This window comes from Cryptotermes secundus, unplaced genomic scaffold, assembly GCF_002891405.2.
Source record: "Cryptotermes secundus unplaced genomic scaffold, Csec_1.0 scaffold540, whole genome shotgun sequence".
NCBI lineage: Eukaryota > Metazoa > Arthropoda > Insecta > Blattodea > Kalotermitidae > Cryptotermes > Cryptotermes secundus.
This window is the reverse complement of record NW_019742447.1, coordinates 109,496-135,897: the sequence shown is the minus strand read 5'-3', so window position 1 is coordinate 135,897 and position 26,402 is coordinate 109,496. Positions and strand designations below refer to the sequence as shown.

The 26,402-nt window shown below is 39.9% G+C and overlaps 1 protein-coding gene across 1 annotated transcript in view; it reads right to left on the bottom strand.

The window, feature by feature from the left end:
- LOC111873200 (pro-resilin) overlaps positions 1–26,402 on the bottom strand; it is a 43,358-nt gene that overhangs the window by 6,442 nt on the left and 10,514 nt on the right. The window contains exon 2 of the mRNA XM_023867713.2: positions 12,410–12,733. Within this exon, the coding sequence (XP_023723481.1) occupies positions 12,410–12,733 (324 nt within the window). The remainder of the gene's footprint in view (positions 1–12,409; positions 12,734–26,402) is intronic.

The window sequence follows — 26,402 nt, the reverse complement described above, 5'->3', positions numbered from 1 at the left end:
TCTAATTTTCTTCTCTTCTTAAGGTCAAATAACTGTATTTCACTCTTCAGTTTTCTCTTATTTATGTTACTTCGAGCAGGCATAAATTTATTCTAATTTATGTTTCGGTTTGAACAGGAACGAGCAATCGGGTTATGGCTTACACGTCTTCATATGCTCCACCCACATTCTTTAGCAACGAGCCGGAAAGCGAGTTTAAATCTGATAGCGCGAAACTGAGCATGACAATGCATTTGTCGTGAAAACATAATTATGCATCTTGCAAATATATGCATAAAGCTCACAGCATACAACTGTCGGAACCTAATTAGATAATTACATATATTATACGACTCGTTTTAATTATTCTATTGTTACCATATGCTAATAGAATGTAGCAGACACGAAATGGGAACCACATTTTTCTAAGTTTGGTTTGAGGTTCTCACAGCGGCAACTTTGAAGAGTACTATTTCCTGGGTTCTAACGTCATGCGTTTCGATGAGTTTGTCACCTGCTTACTGCTTGTCCCTTGTTTGGATTACTCTTCAACCCTGAAGTTGGAGGCCGTAAGTTCCTCCGAAATGTCGATGAAATTCTATTGAACTGCACACCGTTATATCCCACAAGATCGCCGCTTTTAGGCTTTAATGATGATGAATTTTTCATGTTAAGTCTATTTTTAAATTGTTGGACCGTGTAATTCTGGACGAGTTGTCAACAATTCGGAATTTAGGTGCTAATTTGAGCCCTATTGTGCCCATTTATGTAGTATCTGTATACCCTAATAAATTAGTAATTGTACGAATCAAGACAAGTGTCAGCATTTCATTGAATATACTGTATACTGTACAAATGAACTTCTCTCTACAGACAGAAGGACTGTACTACATTCCGCGCCTTTATGATTTCACGCGTGACAGATTTACACACGATCGTATCGTTGAAGAAAGAAGTGTAGGAATTGTTATGGTGACTTTCAATACAGACCGCCTCTGTGGTATATTGGTCAGAGTTCCTGGCTACAGAGCCAGAGGCCCGGGTTCGATTCCCGGCACTACCAGATTTTCTGAGAAGTAGTGGGTCTAGAACGGGGTACACTGGGTCTCCCGAGAATAACTGAGCTATTTTAAGGAAATGGCCGCTCCGGTCTAGAAAACCGAAATTAACGGCCGTGGGGATTCGTTGCGCTGACCACGCGACACCCTCTATCCGCTAAAGTTGGCACTAACTTCTCCGACAAGTGGCGGTCGTTCGATCGGTATAGTTCGCTGGCGTACTAAAACCACGGAGTTTATTTGACTTTCAATACAAGCTGTCTTGTCGTTAGCTTAAAATATCTTACAGAGGATGTGCTTAAAGGCAGAATTTGTGGCTCTGTAACTGCCTTTAGTTATTAGTAAGACGCCAAGTGATTTCAGCTCTTCAACAAGTGTGTTGGTTATGGGAACCTCGTGTACAGGAGAGTGCAATCATATATGTGCTTAAAATGCATCCTGATTATGGCATGTGTAAAATCATCTACAAGCGACGGCGGGGGAACTTGAATGGCAAGGAAACTGACCGTCATGTTGCATTCATAACGATTTTATTCTTACCAAGCTGTAGTACTCTGAATTCTGTATGCTATGCTTATGCTAACGATGCAGGATTTACGCAACTCAAGTGAGAAACGTAAGATAATGGCGAATAATTAATTTCAATATGAGTGAGAAAAAGGGTGTTGGACTTTTAAGAGGCTCTTGCTTCGTAAGTCTGGAGGGACTAAGTAAACTCATGGCCGCGCCATAGCTCAAGCGGTTAGTTGCTGGCTTCCCACCGCGGCAGACCGGGTTGGATCCCGGGTCTAGTCAAGTGGGATTTGTGGTGGACAAAGTGACGCTGGGGCAGGTTTCTCCGAGTACTTCGGTTTCCCCTGCCAATCTTCATTCCACCAATTGCTCCACAATCACCCTCATCTATCATCCGGGGCTGATACAATAGGCCAGAAGTGGCCCCTGTACCAAGTGGACTTAGTCCCACACCACTAAGGAAAAAACAGTAAACTCATACAAGGACTGAGACAAACTGCCCTGACAAGATTGAAACTCGGTGTATAATTTCCCATTGAACTTCATTAGACGATCAAAGAGGCGTGTATTAAGAAAAGTATGGTAATTTGTTATTTAATTAAATTTCGTGACCAGAATGAAGAGGACAAAATTATTTTGAATGTGTGAAGGAAGAACCTTCTATAGACTGACTTCATTACTACTAGAACCACATAATTAATCACGGCGTCTATGTGACTAGTCATAAGGGACGTGATTGGCTGAATTGCAACAAATTATCGCTTTCAAGACTCCTCCACCTAATCATGATATACCGTAGTAACCCTTACAAACGTTCACTTCATTTTCTCTTCGTGGAATGCATAAATGAAACTAATTCTGAAGTTTAGAATTAAATGTAGCAAAATGAACACAGAAATCTCTCTGTAGGTAAATCACGTATCTATCTAACGAAAAATAAATGTATTTAATCAGATTCTGGGCTCTTAGGGCCATGGTTATGAAAAACATTATCTTCTGGAATGTGACGCCGTGTTATCAGGTAGAACTTCACCGACGTTTCGGAGGAATATATTGGTTCCCTTTTCAGTTCTAATGTGGAGGAAAGACGTTTCTCCGAAACATCGACAAACTTGTACCCTACTAGACAGCATCACATCTGAGAAGATATGTCGTCTTTCATCCAAAGAGGTTTCAAACCCTCCAATTTAATTAATAGCAGCTAATTAACAATTAAATGCTAAGTAGTTAAAATAGTCTTTCTCTGTATAGTGAGTCCTACTTCCCAATAATTAACTTCCCTTGCATTTTTTTACGTCACACAACCTCTGTAACAGAAGAGCTCCATTAGGAACACATTGCACTTGGCCTATATTACTCTCGTCCCCAGACATCAAGGATGTTTTCTAAGGACTGAACCCTCAAGTACCTGAGGTGACACAGGAAATGAAAAGTTAATCTGAACTTCGTGTCAGGGTCCTTTGCTACATCCACTCGTGTAGCATAAGACTAACGGTAATCGTTCCTGAAACCGACATTCGGAGCCCCTTCAGCCATGGTCACGAGACAGAATAGAAAAGAGGTTACAGGACACCCAGCCTTATTTTGTAACACTACGAGTATTCTTTTCCTTCGTTCTACAGCCCCCTTGGGCCCTGGCCACTGACTTTGCAGTTTCATGATCATTTTACAGACGGTAGGAGTCCTTGGACGAGAGATCAGCCCGTAGCAAGGCCTCTATCTAAACACAGGACAACACGAACACAGAATAAACACATACATATACCAAATATTCATGATACTACGAGCTTACTGACAATTCTGTATGTACGGAAGGTACCAGAATCTAAAATTAACTAGGAAACTCCCAAGTCTCGGTAAATATGGGGCCCTTGTGTCGTAATAGGTGCGCTTGCGTAAAAGTACTTAAGGATTTACTGTAAATATCAGTGATATTAGGTGCTTCTGTAAGTGTTTTCTGGTTACCCGGTTACAAGACCGAAGGTTCAACAGGTTACTGCAATTTAATTTTATTGGAAGAACTGTAGGACGTGCAGTTTCCGGCTTTAACACTAAAGAGCGGCCATTACGTTTCAGCTTATGCGCGGTTTGTCCTGTTTCACTGTTTCATAAAATGGTCGAGAGAAAAAGAAATGGACCATTATTACATGAACTAAAATGCGCACTGGACTTCAGTATAAAAGTGTATCCTGTAAAGACGAATTCTTATACATTCACGTCATATATTTATTTTAATGTAGCCAGAAATAATTTATTATTCTTTACATATTCCTCTTACATCTGAGATGTAAAGTCCATTACTCCTGTATTTTGTGATTTAAATTGGCTTCTTAATAATATGCGTTAGCATTTTAGGCTGGTACTTTTATGACGTGGGTTTGATTCCCGCTATTAAAATAGTATTAGTATGTGCTTTTCTTATCGCTAATTACTATACAGCCAGTCGCAGTGGCAGCAAATTCTAAGGCGTGTGAGATCTCATATAGGTTAGAAACAGGGATCTTGGTTTCGAATCCAACTCGAAAGGTTCAGAATATTACGGGCGGGACGTGTAACATGCATGCAAAAGAATAGAAATACCTATATTTAACAGAAGGCTCTGGCCACGTACGAGAAAACAGCATTAAAATTAATCATAGGGGCTGGTGATATGAGCTACATTCATCTGACTTAGGGACAAATGTGGAGCTTTTGTGATTACCATAATGAGGCTTTGGGAAACATGAAATGGCGGAGATTTTTTTGGCATGTTGCCCGACTGTTAACTCTCCAGAAGGATTCTGGTTCATATACTTGATTTATCTCTCTGCACAACTTTTGTGTGTCTGAAGAAACAAAAGTATCCAAAATGAAGCCGATAAAGCTCTAATATTTATTTCCAAGGAGAATGGTATAGAGATGAGGTGCTCTAATTGCGCTTTGGATGAAGTTATCTAGGACCTCGATGAAATGATCGAATTCGTGACTGATACTTTTTTGTGTTCTTCTCGATCTCGCGTGAGTACGGTGCCTTTCCAAATCCTTGCATCACATCACTCATAATAACCTTCCCATGTCTATCGAATCCCATATAACCTGTGCATTATGAAAAACGTTGTTAAACAGCGTAAGAATCCGTTGTGTTACATAACCTACCTCAACACTGTAATCTCGTTTATACCATGGGAGAAACAAATACCGTTAGGTCCGCGTAATGTTAGAGTAAGAATGTTACAGTCTTTGTAAATGCGTTTTTAACGCCTTCTTACAACTTTTACAACTAAATCCCGTTACTCTACTGCAGTTATTAGTTACGTGAGGAGATGTTTATTTTGAAGGGGACTACGGAATTTATTTAAAAACAGTTCACGGAAACGCTGCTGTTGTGAGAGGAAAATCCTTGCACCGGTGGAAGTTCGGCCGCGATCACGCTTGCTCCCTTTGACTAATTTGCATTGCTGTTTGGAAGAGTTTACGTCTTGAAGATCTGTGCCCGGTGTAATATTTCGAGTTTAATTGTGATAACGCTGTCACTTCCGTGTGGCAGTGTAATGTATACACGCTAACGAATGCTCCCCTTTTCGCTTCGGTTGTTCTTAAAGTAAATGTACAGAATAATTCAATGTACTATTTACTTAATACAGACTTATGCATGTACTTAATTTCTCCGTTAATCAGTAGTCTCTTGTGTTGCCTCACAATGATTGCTTTATGAATGGAAAAGTTGCCAAACGAGAAAACAGTCATGAAGTTACATCGTTTTTATACCACAAAAGCGGTTATGAGTGGGGATGTGATCCAAAACCCGAGATGTCTTTGCTCGTTCGAACATTGGGATCGTGTGTTCGAATTTCGCTCTAGGCATGGATTGTTTCTGATTCTTTTGTGTGTTTGTGTTACCCTGTGTAGGTAGAGGCCTTAAGACGGGCTGATCCTTCTCCAACGAGTTCTAGCAACTGTATGCAAGTTTTATAATTTTGCAGAGCAATTCTGAAAAAAAAAACAGATCAGAGGGCCTAATCCGTCAAAGAAAGATGAAGGAACCCCTATTTTGATTGTCTAATAATTAGACCAAAATTAAAAACAAATGAAAGGACTTATAATGCCTTACAACAGTATTACAGACATAGACAGACAGATGGGTTGATGGTTGGATTGTGCTAGGAAAACACAACTGATAAACAGGTAGAGAGTAAGACAGACAAATACATTTCAATAGTTTTCTGTTAATATGAATTTCACATTTGTTCCCATTGGCTAATAGAATGCTTAACACTATTTCCTGCAGGATCTGTATATGTGTATATCATCATAATCGTCAGCCTATTCCTGAAATTTCTATCTGCAATTACTGTTCCCAATTTTTCAGCCAACCATTATCCTGTGAAAAAGCGTAGGCCCATATTTGATGCATCTCACCGGAATATAGAGAAAGCAAGGGATATTCTCATTGTTTTTAATTCCCATGTTGTGAATTTTCGCCAAATACTTCTTATTCTTTGAGCACATTAGAAACCTAATTCATTTTTAAGAACACAGAAGGAAGTGTATTTTAACCCTGTGTAGCAGTTGAAGGAACTCATATGCATTGTGCGGTTGTTATTAACATAGTACTGTTGCAATAAATATGTGTAAACATAATTATGATTATAAGTTTCGGATTTAGCATTCGATATTTTTCCCGTCTATATGATAAGACAAGCGGCCAATTAAAAAAAACAGAATAAACAGACTTATGACTCCAAAATAAAATAAAAGTATTGTTCAAGAGTGGTTTTTGAAGTTCTCTTGAAATAACAGAAAGGTCATGTAAGATTTGAGGTTTTCATGGCGGTGACTATGAAGGAAGCAGCATTCTGGGATGTGGCGCCGTGTAGATATTGTGTTAACCGTCGTTTCAGAGGAACGTATCTCCTCCATCTTCAGGGTAGAAGAAAAAGAAGAAAATCAACTCGCGGATTTCCTTCTTTTTTCTTCTACCCTGGAGATGTAGGCGATACATTCCTCCGAAACGTCGATTAACACAATATCTACACGGCTCCACATCCCATAAGACTGATTTCTTCAACAGGAAGGTTAGTTCATATACCTACGAAACAAGGCCACTTAAATAATTCAACAGAATATTTTCTCTAGTTATATTCATGGCAAGTGAGTGGGAGTTTTGAATGCAATTCAGAAAAGAAGAATTTAAGGGTTTCTCTTCCTTGTTTTTCTGCCGGAAATGTGACCTAGGGCGTAAGAGTTCGATCGTTAAGAAAGCTGTGAGAGATCCACATAGCAAGTTTCACTCTAATTGCCAATACTCCAGCAAAGCACTGCGCATCTCGCTTGTGATTACACCTGGTGCTTGGACAAGGAAAGTGAAAATGCCTTGACACATTGCATTTCTTGACAAACACTGAATTGTTATTATTACATTTTAATTTCATGTTTGAAAATAAATTGATTTCCGCGACAAGCTCATGCCAGTCTCTGATTGGTGTTTGCATGAGAGGCACACGGAAAGAACAGATTCTGTTCAGTGGAAAATTACGCAGAAAGTTAGAATTAATTAGTTTCTAGATTAAAATTAAGACTGAGATGACGTTCAATTAAGGCAATGATTCTACTTCCTTCTTAAATTTTACACTTACGTGGAAAACGGTTTACTTATAACGATGTCCCGTACAGAATTATTTTTACAAATATATTATTTTATAAAGTGTATGATTTTCACAGTTAAAAATTGGCTGTTTAATATTATATAGAATATTTTAATTCATTTTATTGTTCAGTGTTAATCTTGCATATGATTCTCATATATATATATATATATGCGTATGCGGGTTCTATTCCCGATGGGGTCACTTGATTTGTCGGTTGACCTAATCCTTCCTGCAGCACTATGGCCCTGGGGTCGACTCAGCCTCTAACAGAAATGACTACCAGGAATCTTCCTGGGGGTAAAGGACGGCCGGCGGGTAAGGCTGACAACTTCACCGCCATCTGTGAGCTGATTGCCTAGAGAATGTGGAGCGTCGACTTCTCATGAACTTATGAGCCTCCACTGCCTAATGTAGGGAGAGCTTTGTACGCTTTACATCAGGGCTGGGTATAATTTTCAGTCGAAGGGATGTATTCGAGTTTGAAATAGTTCTGCCAGGCCGAAAATCCATTTAAATTTTATTTGAAATTTATTAACAATAATTAATTATAATATTATAGGCAAATTTTCACAATAAATTTACAAGGCTGATAGGAAGATCTCACCGGCCATATTTGGTTACCTCTGCTTTAGAGTAGTGTAATTTATAGCAGTGCAGTCAGTATAGCGACTGCCTATGGACTGGACGACCAAGGAGTCCTACCGTCTGTAAAATTATTATGAAACTGAAAAATTAGAGGCCAGGGCCCAAGGTGGCTGTAGAACCATTGAAAAAAACTTTACTTCGACAGTAGATGGAGGTGAGTGATCAGCTTTACGACCCGACTGCTTTACCCCAAAGGAAACAGAACCAGTACTCAGTGGCTCCAGAGTTTGTCTGGATGCATCGATTAGAGAGAAAACGTCTTGGCCTCTGCTGGGAATTCAACACAGGCTATCCAGCCCGTAGCCCACCGCTATACAGACTGAGCTGTCCCGGTTCCCATGAGTAAAATATAAACTACATATTTTGTTTTGACGGATATTATTCTTCTGCCCAACGCTCTAATTGTTTAGAGACGAAGAACAAGAATTGACTGTCTTTCATTCGGTTCCTAGTTCTCGAGAAGCAACAGCACTAATAGACATTACTGGCCCATAAATACAGGGTGATTCAGAAAAATGGACACAATTTCAATTGGTTACATTTCCTTAATTATGCGTTGCATTTGAATTCTGTAAAGTACATTTGAAAGAGGGTATTGTAAAGTTTCTAATATTACAGCTAGAGCGCTCCAGCAACGCGTCAGTTGTAAGCGAAATGACGACTGTGCAACACAAGATTTTTTGCATTCGTGAGTTCAGTAAAAGTGAGTCTGCGACTGCGGGGCACCGTGCATTTAACATCCAACCTCCAACGAGGAAGAGCATTTATCGTTGGAATAAACAATTTGATGAAACTGGCTCTCTGCGTAAGGGTAAAGGCCCGGGCCGATCGCATGTATCGGAGGAGAACGTGGAGCTCATTTGAGTGAGCTTTGAGCGTAGCCTAATGAAGTCAACCCGTAGTGATAGTAGAGAACTTGACTATCACAAACAACTGTCTGGCGTGTATTGAGGCGCCGGTTAGTGTACAGACCATACCACCTACAACTGGTACAGGCTCTTCGCGCAAACGGTAAGGTAAAGCGTGTAGAATTTTGTGACCGTATGCTCAAAAACATGGAAGATGAATTGTTTCTGCCTCGTGTAATTTTTATCGATGAATCTACGTTTCACCTGAGTGGGAAAGTCAACAGGCACAATGTTCGCATATGGGGCTAGAAAATCCCCGTGTAACACTCGAACATGTGAGGGACAGCCCGAAAGTTAATATGTTCTGTGCAATATCGTTAACAAAGGCTTATGGGCCTTTATTTTTTGATGAAAACACGGTTACTGGAGTAACGTATCTTAGAATGCTGCAAAACTGACTTGTTCTTCATATGAATGAAGATTCAGGAGATTACATTTTCCAGCAGGACGGAGCTCCACCCCATTGGCACCAGAATGTTCGACGTTTCCTGAATGAATCTCTACCTCAAAGATGGATAGGTCGCATGGGGAACGAAGACCTGGCACTTCAGTTCTGGCCACCGAGATCTCCTGATCTCACACCCTGCGACTTTTTCTTGTGGGGATTCGTGAAAGATGCAGTTTACGTACCACCTCTTCCCACAAATTTGAATGACCTAAGAAACCGTATCACAGCTGCGGTGAACTCAGTGACGCAAGATATTTGTCATCGAGTGTGGGATGAATTCAGCTACCGTTTAGATGTTATCCGTGCAGCCGGAGGGGGGCACACTGAACATCTATAATCTTCCATGTATGTATAATCAAGTGTAATTCACAGAATTCAAATGCAACATATAATTGAGGAAATATTGCCAATTGAAATTGTGTCCATCTTTCTTAATCACCCTGTATTGTGACATGTCAACGCATTGCCAGGCAACAGCTCGATAAACACCCCAAGATACGCGCACGCAACAATAGGCCGAATATTTATAGCTCGTTGCTAGACAATAGTGATCACGCCATTGGACTGACGAGATAGTTATCACGTGACTTATTTTCTGTGTGGTTTGCGATAAGCAATAATAGGACTGTGTTTTCTGTGTTGTCCCAGCTGAGCATATATAACGAAGACCTGTTGTAGACTGGATTGGTGGAGAGTCCAAGAGGGTTCAGCAGATGAGTGTACAAGGATGAGAATGGAGTGTAAATTATGAAGATTAATCGAGTAAAGATTAGGACAGAGGAGTACAGAGTGATTGAAGACGAAATAACAAGGAGATTTGGTAGTGTTTTGAGGTGCTAGTTTCTGTGTCGAGATGCGTTGCCAGGAGACGACTAGTGGATATTGAGAATCCTAGTGCGTGTGCAACGGTGAACGGTAAATTGTGTAAATCTGCGATAACGCCTTATTGCTCGTAATTGTAGTTAAGGAAGAGAAAGTAACTGAAGAGCTAATAAATCCAATCATCCGAACTAGAACCCGTTAATTTCGTCACGCCTACCACCCTATACGTGACAATATAGATAACAGGATCTCTCGCAACAATCCTTAATGACATGAAGTAGACTTACGAAACCATGACTTTTTAACGAACATCCTATACCTGCAAATTTAAAACACAAACCAAATAAAATTGTTCACTTTATTACTACATAAGTGCTTTCATCCATACACAGATAATGTTATGTCCTGAACATCTTGAACTTTGTTCTAATCACCAAATGAAATATTTTCGTCATGAAATATGCAGAAAATGGCTTCACACGTGAAGGCAAGCATACACCCATATCTCTAAAGCAGCTAAGTACAAACTTCGGTGTGGTAATCGTAATGTTGGCAGATGAAACTGGAATAAGCCTCCGAGCAATTATTTGAATGCTGATTGAGAGCTAGAATAAATTAATTGGGAAATAAATCCCTCTATATAACTACAACCTCCAGTTACAATGATACTTAAATATTTGTGAATTACAAATTTTGCTTTCGCTTTAAGAAAGCTTACGTGGCAAGAAATTAATGCATTGAATTACACACCATATTTGTTCTTGTAATAATATCTTATCCGTAGTCGGTGTAGCGACTGGCTACGGGCCGGACGACCGAGGGTTCGGAGTTCGAGTCCCTATAGGGTCAAAACTTTTCTCTTCTCAACGTTGTCCAGATTGACTCTGGGGTCCACCCAAACTCCCATACAATTTGTACCAGGGGCTCTTTTCCCGAGGGTAAAGCGGCAGGGGCGTGAAGGTGACCACTCAACTCCAGCTAGTGCCGAGGTCAAGAAAATGTGGATCTATACATCCACTCCACCATACGCCTTCATGACCTAGTTCCTAATTATTTAAGCACAGGGACAAATTTATCTTATCTTTAATAACATTTTATACAAATCTGAGTTGCAGGACTTCAGTAAGATACTTCAATCTTTTATCATTCATAAATTCACATGTCACTACAATTTTCTTTTAAGATTAGCAGAGTTTAGAAAGGTACTAAATTGGTTAGTTTAGAGACATAGTCCTAGACTTGTATTTGAGATGTTTTCAGTTTAAATTTCAGCCGAGGATGGCGGGGAGGTCTAAACTTTTGGCAACAGATGGATTGAACTTGGAGGCCCAATAACCTGACCCCTCGCTTCTCTGACTTGACTCCACTGGATTCTTTCTCCAAGGGCACATGGAAAGCCTGGTGTACGAGACTCCAGTGGAGACACTACGTGATCTTATGGCAAGAATTGCAGTAGCAGCTGGAACCACCCGGGAAATGCTGGGAATCTTTCAAAGAGTTCAGCAGAACATAGCCCGGCGATGAAGAACATGCAATGAAGTCGGTAGCCGCCATTTTGAGCAACTTTTATTGTGTAAAACAGCGATGACATTCCCTAAAACTTATGCATCATCTCGGAAAATTTATGGCCCTTATTGCATATGGAAACGTTTCCGGACATGAGTGTATTAAAAAATATGATGAGGTTTACCCCATCTATCTACCACAGAGCGTTGTAACATATATTGATTTACATCCTGCATGTATATATATATATATATATACATGCATAATTATGAAGTTATAGAATTCTCAATGCTTGGCTGCAGAACGTACACGACATAGCAGCACTCGAACATTAAACGCAGTTTCTTATATCTAAATCTTGCATGTCAAGCAAAAGAAATTTTCTAAAGTGTGTAAATATATTTAAAACAGGCGAGTAGGCCTATGTAGGGATATCGCTTTCCTGTCTTCACCTAGACGCCAAATTAGTTAGATGTGTCTGACAGGAAAGTACAAGCAAGCTGAACATCTTGTACATGATTGTAACCTGTTAAAACGGTGTAAAGCTTCAAGGTATAAATATTTTCCTAACTTTGTGATACAGTTACCAAATTATGTTAATATGAACGAGCACCAGTAACATGTAGACATATCTTCTGTTAAATGAAAAATAAATAAGTTGTCTTTTAAGAAATTACTTAAGAAGAAGCAATCGAGTCTTTGGAATACTAAACAGATGTTCTTGCGAACTGTGCAATGTGATCTACTCTGTATAGGACATATAAATTCCTACTTTATTATAGCGCGATATTTGTTCTAAGAGCCATCATTATTATATTAAAAAAAATAATAACAATTATAGAAATAGTGGCGAAGTACTTGTAACATGAAGACACTTTCAGATGGCTCTATGTGACTGCTTACCTGGCCTCCGCCATATGTTGGAGGCGGCCTTGGGGGTCCCTGAGGTACAGGTGGTGGAGGTCCATAAGTTGGTGTTGGTGAAGGCCTGATTGGACCGGGAGACGGTCTAGGATATGTAGGTGCAGGTCCCGATGGCCCTGGGACTGGAGACGGTCTAGGATACGTAGGTGCAGGCCCCGAGGGCCCCGGAGACGGAAACGGAACGGTGGGTCTGTGGTACTGGTAGCCTTGATCTGGAGGAAGATACGTGTTGGCTGGACTACTCTGGGGCTTTGAGGCCACGAAGTCAGCTGCAGTCAGCACCCCCAGCATCAGGGCGACTATCTGTAAAAGAGAACACAACTCAGTGTGCCCACACAGAAATGCATATCACAAAGAGGAAAGAAAAAACACTGCTCTCTTGTTTAATATTCAAGAGATGCCTGGACACAGGGTACCATTAGTAGCAACTGAGGTATACTCAGTCCCTCCATGCAAATACCGTGACAATATATTTTGGCAGATTTCAGATTATATCAAAATAATCTTTACGAATATATTCACAAGAGATAAATAATATAAGCTCCCACAAAGCTCCCGGGTATGACCTATTTGTAGGCGAACTCCTGAAACACTTAACTAGGAAGTCCCTGGTCCTACTAACAGTCATCTTCAATAGTATACTCCTATTGTGCTACTAACCTATTCAGTGGAAATTTGCACAAATAATTGTGATCCCCAAACCGGGGAAACCAGAAACAGAGACATCATATCTCATGGAAGCTATGGACGACAAAAAGATTTGTACTGCAGCATTTTTAGATATGGAACAAGGGTTCGACAAGGCCTGGCACAAAAATCTACTCTACAAAATCAAGAAAAGATTACAGAGTCAAATATTCTTGCTACCGAAATCATACTTAACGGAAAGACACTTCCAAATTAGAATAAATAATGATGTATCCAACGTCCATAACATCAAATCCGGAGTGCCGCATGGAAGGTTCTTAGGCCCGTTCCTCTATTTGCTCTACACCGCTGACCTACCAACTACAGACAACACTGTTTTGGCCACTATTGCAGTTGATACAGCAATACTCTCAGCAAATCAAGATCCTCTGATAACCTCGGTAGACTTACAGAGGCACATAAATCTTCTACAGCGGTGGGTCCAAAAATGGCGCATAAAAACTAATAGTGGCAAATCAGCACAAATTATTTTCACCACTCGACGAATTAGCTGCCCTCGAGTAACAATCAACAATTTTCTTATACCAACCAAATCCGAATTAAAATATCTAGGATTTCACTTAGATCATAAACTAACGTGGCAAATACACATAAAGATGAAATGACAACAATTAACGTTAAAAGCGAGACAGATGAACTGGCTTATTGGAAAGCAGTCAAAGATGTCTCTGGAAAATAAAGTCATATTATATAAAGCAATTATTAAACCCATCTGGACCTAAGGCATTGAGCTGTGGGGATGCGCTAAACCATCCAGTACCAAAATACTACAAATGTTTCAATCGAAAACCTTACGAGGTATAACAGGAACACAATGGTACGTATCAAATAAAACCATCCACGAAGACCTCAACATACCCTTCATAAAGGATGAGATCAAGAAAACAAGCTAACAAATACCAAAACCGGATTACAGGCCATGAGAACCAGCTAATCGATGACCTATCGAACCCACACGCTAATGCAAGAAGATTGAAGAAAAAGTAGCCGAAAGACTTAAGAAATTAAATGGATGAGAACTGCCGCTGGGCAGTTACCGCCCTCAAGACATAAGAAGATATATCACATTAACTTGTTACTTCCTTTACGGTTAAGTAGATTGTAAATTGGCCAAAAATAATAAGAAGAAAGAACGAACATATTATCACTTCTAATTCGACGTTTTACTTTTTATTGAGCTGATGCAACGTCATTTAGGAAACAAAGACATCTACTTTCAGAAGTAGGTGTAACTGCAGTTACTTTCTGGGAAGGCCATATCGGGCAAACTCGGCTGTTGGCTGAATATGTTATATTTCTCGAAGTGACTCTTAAGGTTCCGGCTAAGAATCCTGTAAGAGAGCCAGGCTATTCGGTTCGTTTAGGAAGAACCTGTATGTCATAATTAAAAGTCACATATGACAGAGCCATGTCACGGACATAGCGAGTCACTGTGCTCCCCTTTTACCGGTTCCTAGCACACGATACCGGTGATTCGTCTGTGGTCTGGTGCACTTCCTTATCACTTGCGCTCACAAAATCTACTTAAGATAAACATTCGAGAGTTGCACCACCGAACAGAGCCTGCGTTTTGGACGATGTAAGTCCAGGTATGTTTATGCCATTTGGTTCCCGAGTTAACATCCAATCGACCATCATCATCTCATAAAGAGATACATTAATTCAGAAGTGGCCCCAAACTAGTAATTGCAAATAACGCAATAATTATCCTGTAATAATGAAACGTTGCAATACAGTGTACCTTGTACCACTGCCATGGTGCATGTCCGCATGGTTCTCACCATTTCGCCCAGTCTGTGACTCCCAGTTTTGTGCACCCTGTTTTTCTCATACGCTTGTACTGCCTTACGGGTGCGTTCATCCAATGTCACTAGGTTTTCAGAAATCGTTTCCGTATTGCAATACCATTAAAGAGTGTTATTCAGAAGATGGTCTGAAAACTGGAGACTAAAGGAAGCTGCAGCCTCAGCGTGGAGGAGGTCGGCCTGCAACGAACGTTAGCACCGCGTAGGGCGTGTCAGAGGAGCTCCTGGTTTCTCCTGCGAAGTCATTACGTCAGCTGTTGCAGGAGGCTATATATGCGAAGAGGAAGTGGCAAAAATCTTGAATAATTCGATAACTACAGCCAATTGCCTGGCCAAAACCGGAATTTTTCACTCCCGTAAGTATCACACAGTGTACTGGTTTTCTAACGTTAAAAAAACACACTCCGTGATTTTAGTCCGCAAGCAAACTATACCGACCGAGCGATCCCCGTTTGTCGGCGAAGTTATTTCCAAGTTTTGCTGATAGAGGGTGTCGCGTGGTCAGCGCAGCAAATCCCCAAGGCCGTTAATTTTCGGTTTTCTAGACCGGAGCCGCTATTTCTTTGACATAGCTTCTCAATTATCATCACGAGGCTGAGTCTACCCCGTTCCAGACCCACTACTTCACAGAAAATCTGGCAGCGCCGGGAATCGAACCCGGACCTCTGGATCTGTAGCAAAAAACGCTGACCACAGAGGCGGCCCCAATTGCAGTCGTTAAATACAGGTATCTAAAATAAAGGGTCACTGAAATCAATATTGTGCATGCATGCATACAAACATACATACATACACACGTACGGGAATAATATAATAAATGTTACAGTTTCCTTCCGTCACTTCCTACTTTTGTGTGGATTTTCCGTCATTTTAAAAACTCGCAGAATAAAAAGGGGGATGTTCGGGCCCCCAGGTTTCATTTACAGACAATTCATTCACATAATAACCTGTCTCTTGGTACGTATTTATTGTATTTTCAACGACACTTCCAGTCCTATACCCGTCATGCCGATAGATGTGTTAACATCGCATTAATTTCCGGGCCTATTCTTTTATTTTTTTATTCTTGGGGTGGGGTGAGACAGTTCACTTGGTACGTCGGTAACTAATGGGCTTACAGTAGCAGTCAGAGATGATGACGTTGATGGTACGTGGAATAGTTGGTGGAATTGAGAATTGGCAAGGAAAGCAGAAATACTGGGAGAATACCTACCCCAGTGTCACTTTGTCCAGCATAAATCCCACATGACCTGACCTGGGAATGAACCTGGAAGCCGGCGACTAACCGCCTGAGCTCTGGTACGGCCCTTGAGACAAGTCTAAGTATTTATCCAAAACTTCCATCTACAGAAGACCTACTTGGATATACATCGTACAAAATTAGTAACGCAAATGCGAGTTGTGGGTTCGAATCCTACTCGGGGAATAAGTATATGTTCGCGTTTGTTTGTGTGTGCAGATGGAGACTAGCGGCGGGCCGATTTCCCATTCAAAGCGTCCCACCAAGGGTCTAAAAAGTTTGTGCTCTCATAAATTAATTTAGAAGTGGAACGAACTAGAGAGCTTAATCCGCGAAACCTGAGGAAGAATATAACTACTTCAAAATTGTCATTTTATAGTGCATGGACTCTCTCGTGTACAGCAGACAATGCAGACGTGCCATGTATGAAATCATGGTCAGGTTATGTCCTTTTTCATTATGATGGATCTGGTGCAGGATAAAGAAGCGCCAAACCAGTTTATAAAGGTAGGGATGTCCTTCAGATGCACCGTTAGAAAGTTCAGTCAGCCCATTCCAGGAATGTACGTAAACAAGTCTAACCCAACTTGACCTTTGAAACCCATCTGTATAAGGATAACGAAATATATCAGAATATTTCAATTCACAGTGTTCAGTTCCGCAAACAAAAGCTGGTAAATATGAATTCTGTGAGGAACGCATAGCCGGAAAATTCTTCAGTTATTGGAACAGCCGGTTATTTCTCCTGGGCGTAGGCAGAAGTTTAAATTGAAAAGAAAGCGAATCGATGTTAATTAACCGAATTCGGTCATCAAATGATTCATGAATAGGCCTTGAATATTGAGGCACTAAAGTTTTTAATGGTAGAAACGTGAAATATGCACGTATAATTTGTCAATAAGCATCCGTGTTTTGTAAATAACCCCGCAAGGACTCATAACCAATTTACCGAAACCTTAGTCTCTTACGCCGGTCACGGTAGCCAAGCGGTCTAAGGAATTTGCTGTTTGCGCTCGCTCGGAAGTCGGGATCATGGGTTCGAATCCAAAACAAGGAATGGATGTTTGGTGTGTGTATGCGTTTATTCTGTGTCTGTGTTGTCCTTGCGACGAGCTGATCACCCTTCCAAGGAGTCCTACGTTCTGTAATCGTAGAAATTATCAGTGAAATTGAGAAATCAACCCTATGCTCCAAAGTTGGAGCCAGAGGGGAAAAAAGCCTCGTACGATAATACGAACTGTTTTGTTGCAGTTTTAAACGAGTGCTACACATAGCATATTTGTAGCCTGCCTCAGTTTCTTAATGAAAGGAATTATAAATTCTGTAACGGAACAGAATTCTTTCAGACGCTTTCTGAAACATGGTTCTTAATATTGGGGAGGTCATGCCGTATGTCGTATTAATAACTTATATTTTTAGTTTGTTACCTAATCCTTTCAGCCGCACTATGGCCCTGGGTTCGACTCAGTCTCTAACAGAAATGAATACCAGGAATATTCTTGGGGGTAAAGGGCGGCCGGCACGTAAAGGTGACAACCTTACCGCCATCTATGAGCCGATTGTTTAGAAAATGTTGGAACCTCAACATCTGACAACCCTATGGGCCTCAACGGTCTGTTACAAGGACACCATTACTTTTACCTCTCAAACTGATGAATGTTTAATGAAGGGTAGGGGCCTGTTTGAAAGTTAATTTACATATTGAAGAAAAGCTGTATTCATTCTGACCGATATGCCCCAAAACGATTATTTCGAACTCGAAATTCAAGAGTTTCAATGTTAAATAAAAAAACTATCGCTCAGGGTTAGTTATTAGGCTGTCCATGAGAGTTAACGGGCAGGCACGCCAACGTTGATTGGTTCCTTCTCTTCCTTACGGCGCAAATTTTAGAATGTGAGAATATCACGGAATTATGCAATAATGCTGGCCTCTATGTCACAGAAACAATTAAAGAAGCATCTTCTCTGAAGTTGCGGTGTATTTTGCCTTGAGCCATCGTGAAAGTAATATTAAAATTGTTGGTTATACTAGCAGCGAATTCGATTAATGTAAGAAACAAATGAAACAGTTTCATAACGTTCTTGTCTGTTTAATAATTATCATTGCCTCATCAACGAACGTGTTTCTGAGGTTACTTTAATTCAGGCCAGTATTACACAGTACATTAATATCCTTAGTTGTGTGACCGTTCCCCCTCGTTACTGCTCTTAGCTTGTGCTAAGTCCTCTTGCGTGTCACCATTGCGTGATGTTTCGTGCTTGAGATCAGTTGCTGAGTGAAGTCTGCCATTGTAGAGGTTCACTGACATGAAACAATTTTTTATTCCTTCCCCTTTACTGAACTGAATGACGTAACGAACTAAATTGCGATCTGTTATGTAATAGTTGAAGGTTCCTTCTCTACGTTTACAGGAATCGGTAGACAATTACATAAATTCTATTCTTGTCTCTGATAAACTTCTCAATGAAATGTTAGCGTGCACATATTTAGAGCTTCATTTTCAAAAACAGTAATTCTTCACAAACGTGTTAATTTTGTCGCAAAACAATGTACAACAATCCATATTCTGAATGAACTTACTTATTTTATCCCTTGTTTACGTATCTCCTAAATGGAAAACTGCATACACTCTGTTCCTTAAGTCAGAAATTCTAAATCTCACAGCTGTGGTTGTGAAGAGTCCCATCATCTCAGACATAACGCCGTGCAGTCTGTTGGACATCAGCCGATGTTTCGGAGAAACATGTAGCCTCATCTTTTCAATGTTGAAAAATAGGACAAGCAAGTAACCAGCGTGAAGCAGGTGGCAAGAGGAGCTCTGCTTGCTCGCATATTTACTTGCTTATTCTTCCTCCGAAACGTCGGTTGACTTTCCACGGATTATACGGCCGTATATCCCAGAAGGTATAACTCTTGCAGTCGGTGTAGGTTTAGACGTTACAGCAAAATACAAGAAATGTAGACTATTGGTTTTAAAATGTTGCTGTAATTTATCAGAAGACTAGCTTGTTCGGTATTTCAGAGCTTATACCATAGCTGTAAGCCTTGGTAGGATTACTGGGGTCAGCAATAGAAATACATCTGCAGCAGCGCCATCCGCCTTATTGTAGATATTATGTTTGACATTTTAAACAACATTATAATCTAGAGTGTTAGCTTTTGGGTGAAAAATATCATTTTTTTAATTTAGGCCGTGTGAATCTAGTGGATTCTATTAATATTAATCTGTATTGGTGACCAGATATTTAAAGCAAACACTAAACTATATAGGTTTCAGCCTTTCATGTACAATGAGCTACTGTGACCGCGCCAACATAACCCTAATCCACAGCGTATCATTAAATTGTATGAAACCTTTCACACTGCATGGCGAAAGCGACTTTAATCGCGGGCTCCGTGTGTAATACGCATAAATGGCGGTTGAAAACGACTAGAACTCAAGCTAAATAAAACAAAGTGAACATGAATAAACATGTTTTCCTGTTTCCTCACTTAACAGCAACACATCTGAAAAAAAAGAATGTCTATATTTTTATGATTTTATGTCACTGTTATTATTACTACCGATATATTCTCGTTACTACTACTACTACTACTACTACTACTACAACTTATAAATTTTGTTTCATAGCAATTATTTATCTTAAGGCATTCAGTTTGGTCTGCTTATCGAATTTTATTGGAAAGTGGATCAGAATTAAAGCCCTCATATTATTCCATTCCAGTCGAATTTTTATTGACCGTAATAAGAGCTGCAAGGATTGATGGATTACCACTGGGTTGTATTTTCTGTGGCAATGCTGGCAAGTTGCACACTGCTTCTACTCGTAACTGTGTGGTTCCAATTCGAAATGGGGCGGGTGTATTTCTTCCAAGATTAAGAAACTCTCCCCCCCCCACTTTGGAGTATGGGGCATCAGTGAAACGCTTTGTTTCACTTCAGTTTCTTAATCGTAACACAGTCGGTAGGACTCCTTGGATGGGGGAAACACGAACCTTTCACTTCTGCTAAATTACAGTAGGCTAGTGGGTTTGGAAGGATGCTTAAGCATTGATATAGATTCACTGACTTTGATCTTTCGATGTCTGTGAAAGGGAAAGGTGTTTCCGATATATACATCCTTGAAGAATTAAAATTTGTTGGTGGAATTCACGAGTTGTAGGCTGGTTCATGTTTGTAATACATCATCTACACAACTGTATACGCAGTGGAATGCACGGATACAGAACTGGAATACGTAACCGTAATTATCGCCTTGTCGTGGAGGCGAGGTTTTCGCGTCCCACTGTCACGAAGAGTTCTGCTGGCGGGAGCGTAAGCTCCTGGTAAGACCCTGCCAGCGTTCAGGCGGTTAGTCGCCGGCTTCCCACCGAGGCGGTCCGGGTTCGAGCCCAGGTCACATCATGTGAGATTTGTTGTGGACCAAGTGGCACTGGGGTACGTTTTCTCCGAGTACTTCGGTTTCTCTTGCCAATTCTCATTCCAGCGACTGCTTCATACTCATCAGCTACCATCCGGGGCTAGTACAATAGGCAAGTTAGTGGCCGAAGTACCAAGTGGACTCAGCCTCGCCTCAGCCGAAGAAACTAAAAAAACTATAAGATTATGCATACGGAGTAAGTTGAAGTCCGTTTGCCGTCGATCACTTATTTACCATTTATATGTATATAAACTTCAATATATATCTAAATTAAGGAGACCTTCCTTTTCGAAGACCTAGCGTAAGATATTTTTCAGAGAAACTGAGAACATGGTGTCTAGTAATTTTCTGCTAAAAGTATTTATAATTTTTTCGTATACACGTATATAGGATTCGAGGTTCTGACAGCGGTGGTTATGAAGAGTTGCATCTTCTGGAATGTAACGCCGTGTCACTCAGTCCATATCGAATCTTTCTTGTCTATATTTCGCTTATGTTTTGTTGTTCGGTATATGTGCTGTGTAGATAACTAAGCATTCTTAGACTTCTGTAGCTACGGGTTCATCGCAGCTTTTGTCACATATTCAGAGAGTCATCTATTGCTATAGATACTATGTACCAGTTCATATCCAGTAGAATGTTTCCAGAACTATTGTTCTGAACCCAGACATGATTTAAATATCGGGATAAGCCTAAATTGGCACGGACTTGCACTGAAGCGTAGTCTGATGATCAGCTGCTGTAGTCATAATATATTCTTCGAACTTTATTTTATGACGTACCTAAACTGCTGCCTGCTTCAAGGAACGAAATTCATAAGAGCAGTAGCGACGTCTGCAGCGGAAATAAAAGTTGTATGGGGCATACCACTACATTCTTAGCTAAGTTATAATAAGGGCCGCACCATAGCTCAAGCGGTTAGTCGCTGGCTTCCCAACGCGGCGGCCCGGGTTCGAACCCGGGTCTGATCAAGTGGGATTTGTGGTGGACGAAGTGGCGCTGGGGCAGGTTTTCTCCGAGTACTTCGGTTTCCACTGCCAATCTTCATTCCACCAATTGCTCCACAATCACCCTGACCTATCATCTGGGGCTGATACAATAGGCCAGAAGTGGCCGCAGTACAAGGCACTTAGTCCCACCCCACTGGCAATAAAGAAAAAGTTATGATAAAGAAGACTCTTGAATCCTATGACTTTGATACCTTTACTTCACATCACATACAGTGTATGTAATGCGAAGCATCCGATTGTGGGTGTCCTGTGTTTCTGTGAATCAAATTTCTACGTTTGATATAGTCTTTTCCTTTTACGCACATACGACTCCTTCCAGAGCTTGTTCTACATTGTCCTTCCGTCTCTTAGAAATGTAATTGTCACTAAGTGGCACATAAATTCTAGAGATGATGGGTTAGTTTTACTAACTGCGTCAGTTCGAATCTTAGTGCACCAATTCATTTGTAACTATGAAAATCTGAATACGTACTGTAACGGATTTGATCAACGCGTTGCCGGGAAACAGCTCTGTAAACACGGCCCAACACGCAATAATAGATGAGATTGTACGTGTATTTTTATGTCGTCCGTGCCGCGCTAAGTGCTGTTAACGAACCAATCAGCTCGCAGTCTATGTGAAATGTTTTCTCTATAGTCTGCTCCATGCAACAATAGAGGGACTGTGTTTTCTGTGCGTGGTCCGTGACGAGAGAATACGCGAAAGGGAAATGACTGACCTTGAGTTCTGAAGTTTCAAGGGAACAGCAGTTTGGCCAGAAGAATAATTACAAAACTTAGTGTGACGTTTCATATGCTGTATTACATCGATATTGGAAGTGTGTAATTTAGTAAGACTTTTATGGTTCCTGTGTTATAATTCCGTTGCCAGGAAACCGATAGTGAAGAGTATTGGAAATATTCTTAGAAGATTAGTGTGGAGTGATTGTAAATTTTGTAAATCAACAATAGTGTAATCATTAATTGTAGTTACGACCTGTAGATGCTTAATAAAGCCAATTACCAAAACGAACACGGCGTTCAGTCACTGATACATTTGACAATACACTGAAAAGAAATAGAGGCTTACATTCCCCAATATTCTGTGACACTGTGCACCAATTATGGATGCTTCATTCATTTTTATAATGCCGTATCTAATTGTAGGTTTATGTTGCTTGTAATGAATGTTGGAAGGTTTGTTATGAGTAAGGAAAAGGGAAGGAATGTTGAGGAAAGACGGTAACCCCAAATAGGACAGTGCTCACAACTGTACTGACAAGTTTACGTTAGATACATGATGCCAACCCCGTCTTCAGTGCAACCATATATATAGGTCTTTCGTTCTGCTCTCCTTTACACACTACATGTTTCGGCCACAAACGGCCATCATCAGGTGTATTACTCACGTATCTGTCTCACTGCACTTAGTTTAACATTTAAAATTTAGAAACACAGGTTTTCTTGATTTTTCTTTTCGTCGTTATTACCAAAATTTATTTATTTGATGTCTTTGTTATTTACACACTTCAATTTTTGTTTTCTTTGAATTAGCACTTATAAAATTTTCAGTTCTAATTTTAAAATCTTTTCCAAGTTTCCTCTAAATTTAAAATTTAAAATTTAAAAATGTCCGGGTTACTCGCCCTATGTCTATAGTACTGCAGCGGCTACTTCTTGTATCTAGTACTGTACCGGTGTTATTCTGTGTAGTCTCTCTGTGTGCGTGCCGCTGCTTGTCTTTACGTTATATAATATTGTATATATATCATAACAAATTAGTCCCAACTACTCTAATATAAATTGTGGTTAAGAAGAATTTATGAAATTGACATAATGCTGGGACATAATGCACGTGACATCAGTACGTAGAAGACAGGCGAAAGAAGTTGCAAGAGAGGCGCTTATACTAAATGCCAAAGATTAGTGAAGATTCTGAAATAAGCTTAAGGCAATGGAAAATGTAGGAAAGTGGTTATTGAGTACGGATATTTCCATGTGTGTCAGACTGATAATTTTGAAGAGTGATAACCAAAATTTACGTCAAATACGGCAGCCGGCTCCCAACCAAGATTTGAACGCAAGGTTAACTGAAACACTTGCTCGGCGTAACGGTAGTCAGTGAGCGAATATGAAGGTAATTGCAAGACACCCATTGTTCTAGCCGCACAACCGACGCAGCAGATGGAAAATAATAAAAGGAAATTATTTCAATAATTTGTAAGTTTATAATTATATCCGGAGATTACCTGCACTGATTTCGTAACCAGGTTGTTAAAAGCAACACAATTATTGAATACGTTTAGAGACTCTCTGAAACGGTTTCCTAAGATATTTTCACTAGCCTCACGACCCGTTATTGATAGACCAACGTCTTAGTGTTATCCAGATTATAGAGAAGCCAGGAGTAAATACGTATATTTGGTAAAGGTGTGAGAGATATTTCAACACTTAACAGATTGGCGCGTCATAACGATTACGGTAATTCATGGCAAGATTTACAGTTACGGGTCTTGTCCCTTGTCAATTATAATGTGGAGGCCCATATTAATAACAATAAATTTAGGTTATGAAAATTCTATTTTTTGTTCTTATCTCTTATAATAATTAAAAACGCAAAACTATCTTTTCATGATTTTAGAGCAGGAACTTCTTCAGTGATATCTGTGATCTATTTCTGTTATTTGGTTGAGGCGAGGAGACTGCCCCGTTCGCTGAACTTCAATCGGTTCTAATTTAATTGTCTGGATGGGATACTGGAGAAACATGATATAACTGTGTCGGTGCATTATGTTAGTTATAACATGAGAATGTGTAATTTATGCAGTTAAAATAGGATGCAGGATACAGAACATTATTAATATGTTGATCTTATGGCCGTGCAGTGCAAACCTTTAAATGCGCTTTGTGTTTATTATCTAAGGTAAAGACTTCTTTATAGAACTTTTTCTTAAGCAGTGCAGGGGACAAAATATATGGGGTCACTTATACAAGGGGTCCAGAACTGCGCCGAAAGAAGAATTTGATAAATAATAGGGCTAACCTTTATTAACCAAGTTATAAAGATAATGGAAGCTGTACTAACAAAAGTAACGATAGCAGTGAGGAGCATGTAGCAGCATAGAAAGTCTATTATAAACGTGAAAGTTAATTCAATTTTTGTCTGACGTAATATAAAGTCTGCTATTATGACGAACGTGTTTTTGCGGAAGGATTAAGCACAAAGTTTGCATGTGGAAATTCGCCAAGAGTATACTGAGCTGCAGAAACTTGTAATGCAATATCAATGTAATCATTATAGTTTGCATAATATGGCATTCGGAAAAAAGTTTAAATACTTAACATGTGTGGATTTATATTCGCATCACCGGGTTACAGGAAACATACGCACCAAAGGTAAAGGTGCACTAACCTATCTCTCTCTCTCTGGTACTGTTACGGTGGAAATGAAGTATTAGTTATTAGATGTGTTAAAAAGTAATTTTATCATTTGAGGTTGGAATGACTCGTTACGTCATTCAGAAATTTCCGTGATTCAGTAGCACTGGGATGTGAGTTGCTTGTGAGTGGCAGAGCCTCCTTCCTTATATAGAGTCTGAGGTTCATGTTGACATATCTGAATATTTTGGGGGAATATTCAGAAGATCTAGTGAAATGTATAACTTGGCGAATAACGGTTTTAATGACGATGACATAATATTCATGTCATTATATTAAAGAACTACATACAAATAAATGTGCTCTTTGTAAAATGTTTATACAGCATGATAAGGCTAGTTAGCGTGCTAGATTATTATTCGAAATGTCTTGGTTCAGTTCTCTAAAGAACATCGTCAAAGGAGACGCTGAATATCATGGTGAGCTGTGGTTCGGAAACTTGAATTGATTCAGTTTCTAGGAAGTCTCATTTGAGCTTCTCATATGGTGATCGATATCACATATAAAAATGTAATAAGGACAAGTTCATTAATTTAAAAATATCATACTTTTAGTGGCATTAAAAAATATTCAACGTTTTGATTGATGTCCTGTCTCTATGTTATATGATTCACAATAGTCATTTTCGTATTACTAATTCGAAATCAGGTCTCATATTCACACAGAGATAAGTACGTACGAGTAGCGCCATACTATGGGGACAATACAAAATCTCAAATTTCTACCATGCTTTCTTTTCTAGGAAGAAATATATTTTTATTAGAAAGTAATTAGGAAGGCTCGGACAGATTTTTCTTAAATTTATTCGGCAAAGCCGAACAGCAAACAAGTCTAGCAATGTTGAATTTCATACGCTAACCCACTCCTACCCCCAAGTAGGTCTTTTTTTTGTGATTTTTTTTTCAGTAGCCAGATTGTATAGCCTCGAATGTTATGACGATACAGGCATGAATCAGAAAGGACTTAAGAGGAAGCTTTCGCGGCATACTCGATGTACCATTCTGGATAGACTGAAGAAAACTACGAAAAAACTCACAGTCAGGACAGTTCGTATCTTGTCCTTTGAACGGAACACCTCCGGAACAGGACGCTAGAATATTACCACCACGCCATCTCGTTCGGTGGCTGCAACTTGACTGCACAAGTTTCTTGAGCTAGTGTTATAATACGTATATAACAAACAATACCGGTAGGGCGAACGTATAACGCCAGAAGGGAAGCACTGTACTGTTATCTGTCACTAATTCACTCTGTAAGACTACTGAACTCAATCAAGAAGTCTCTGAGATGCGGGCTTGTTAAATCCCCAACAGCAGGGCCTTTTAAAGGATGACTCGCGAACACGACGAACTGCCGTGTTGTGCTGACTA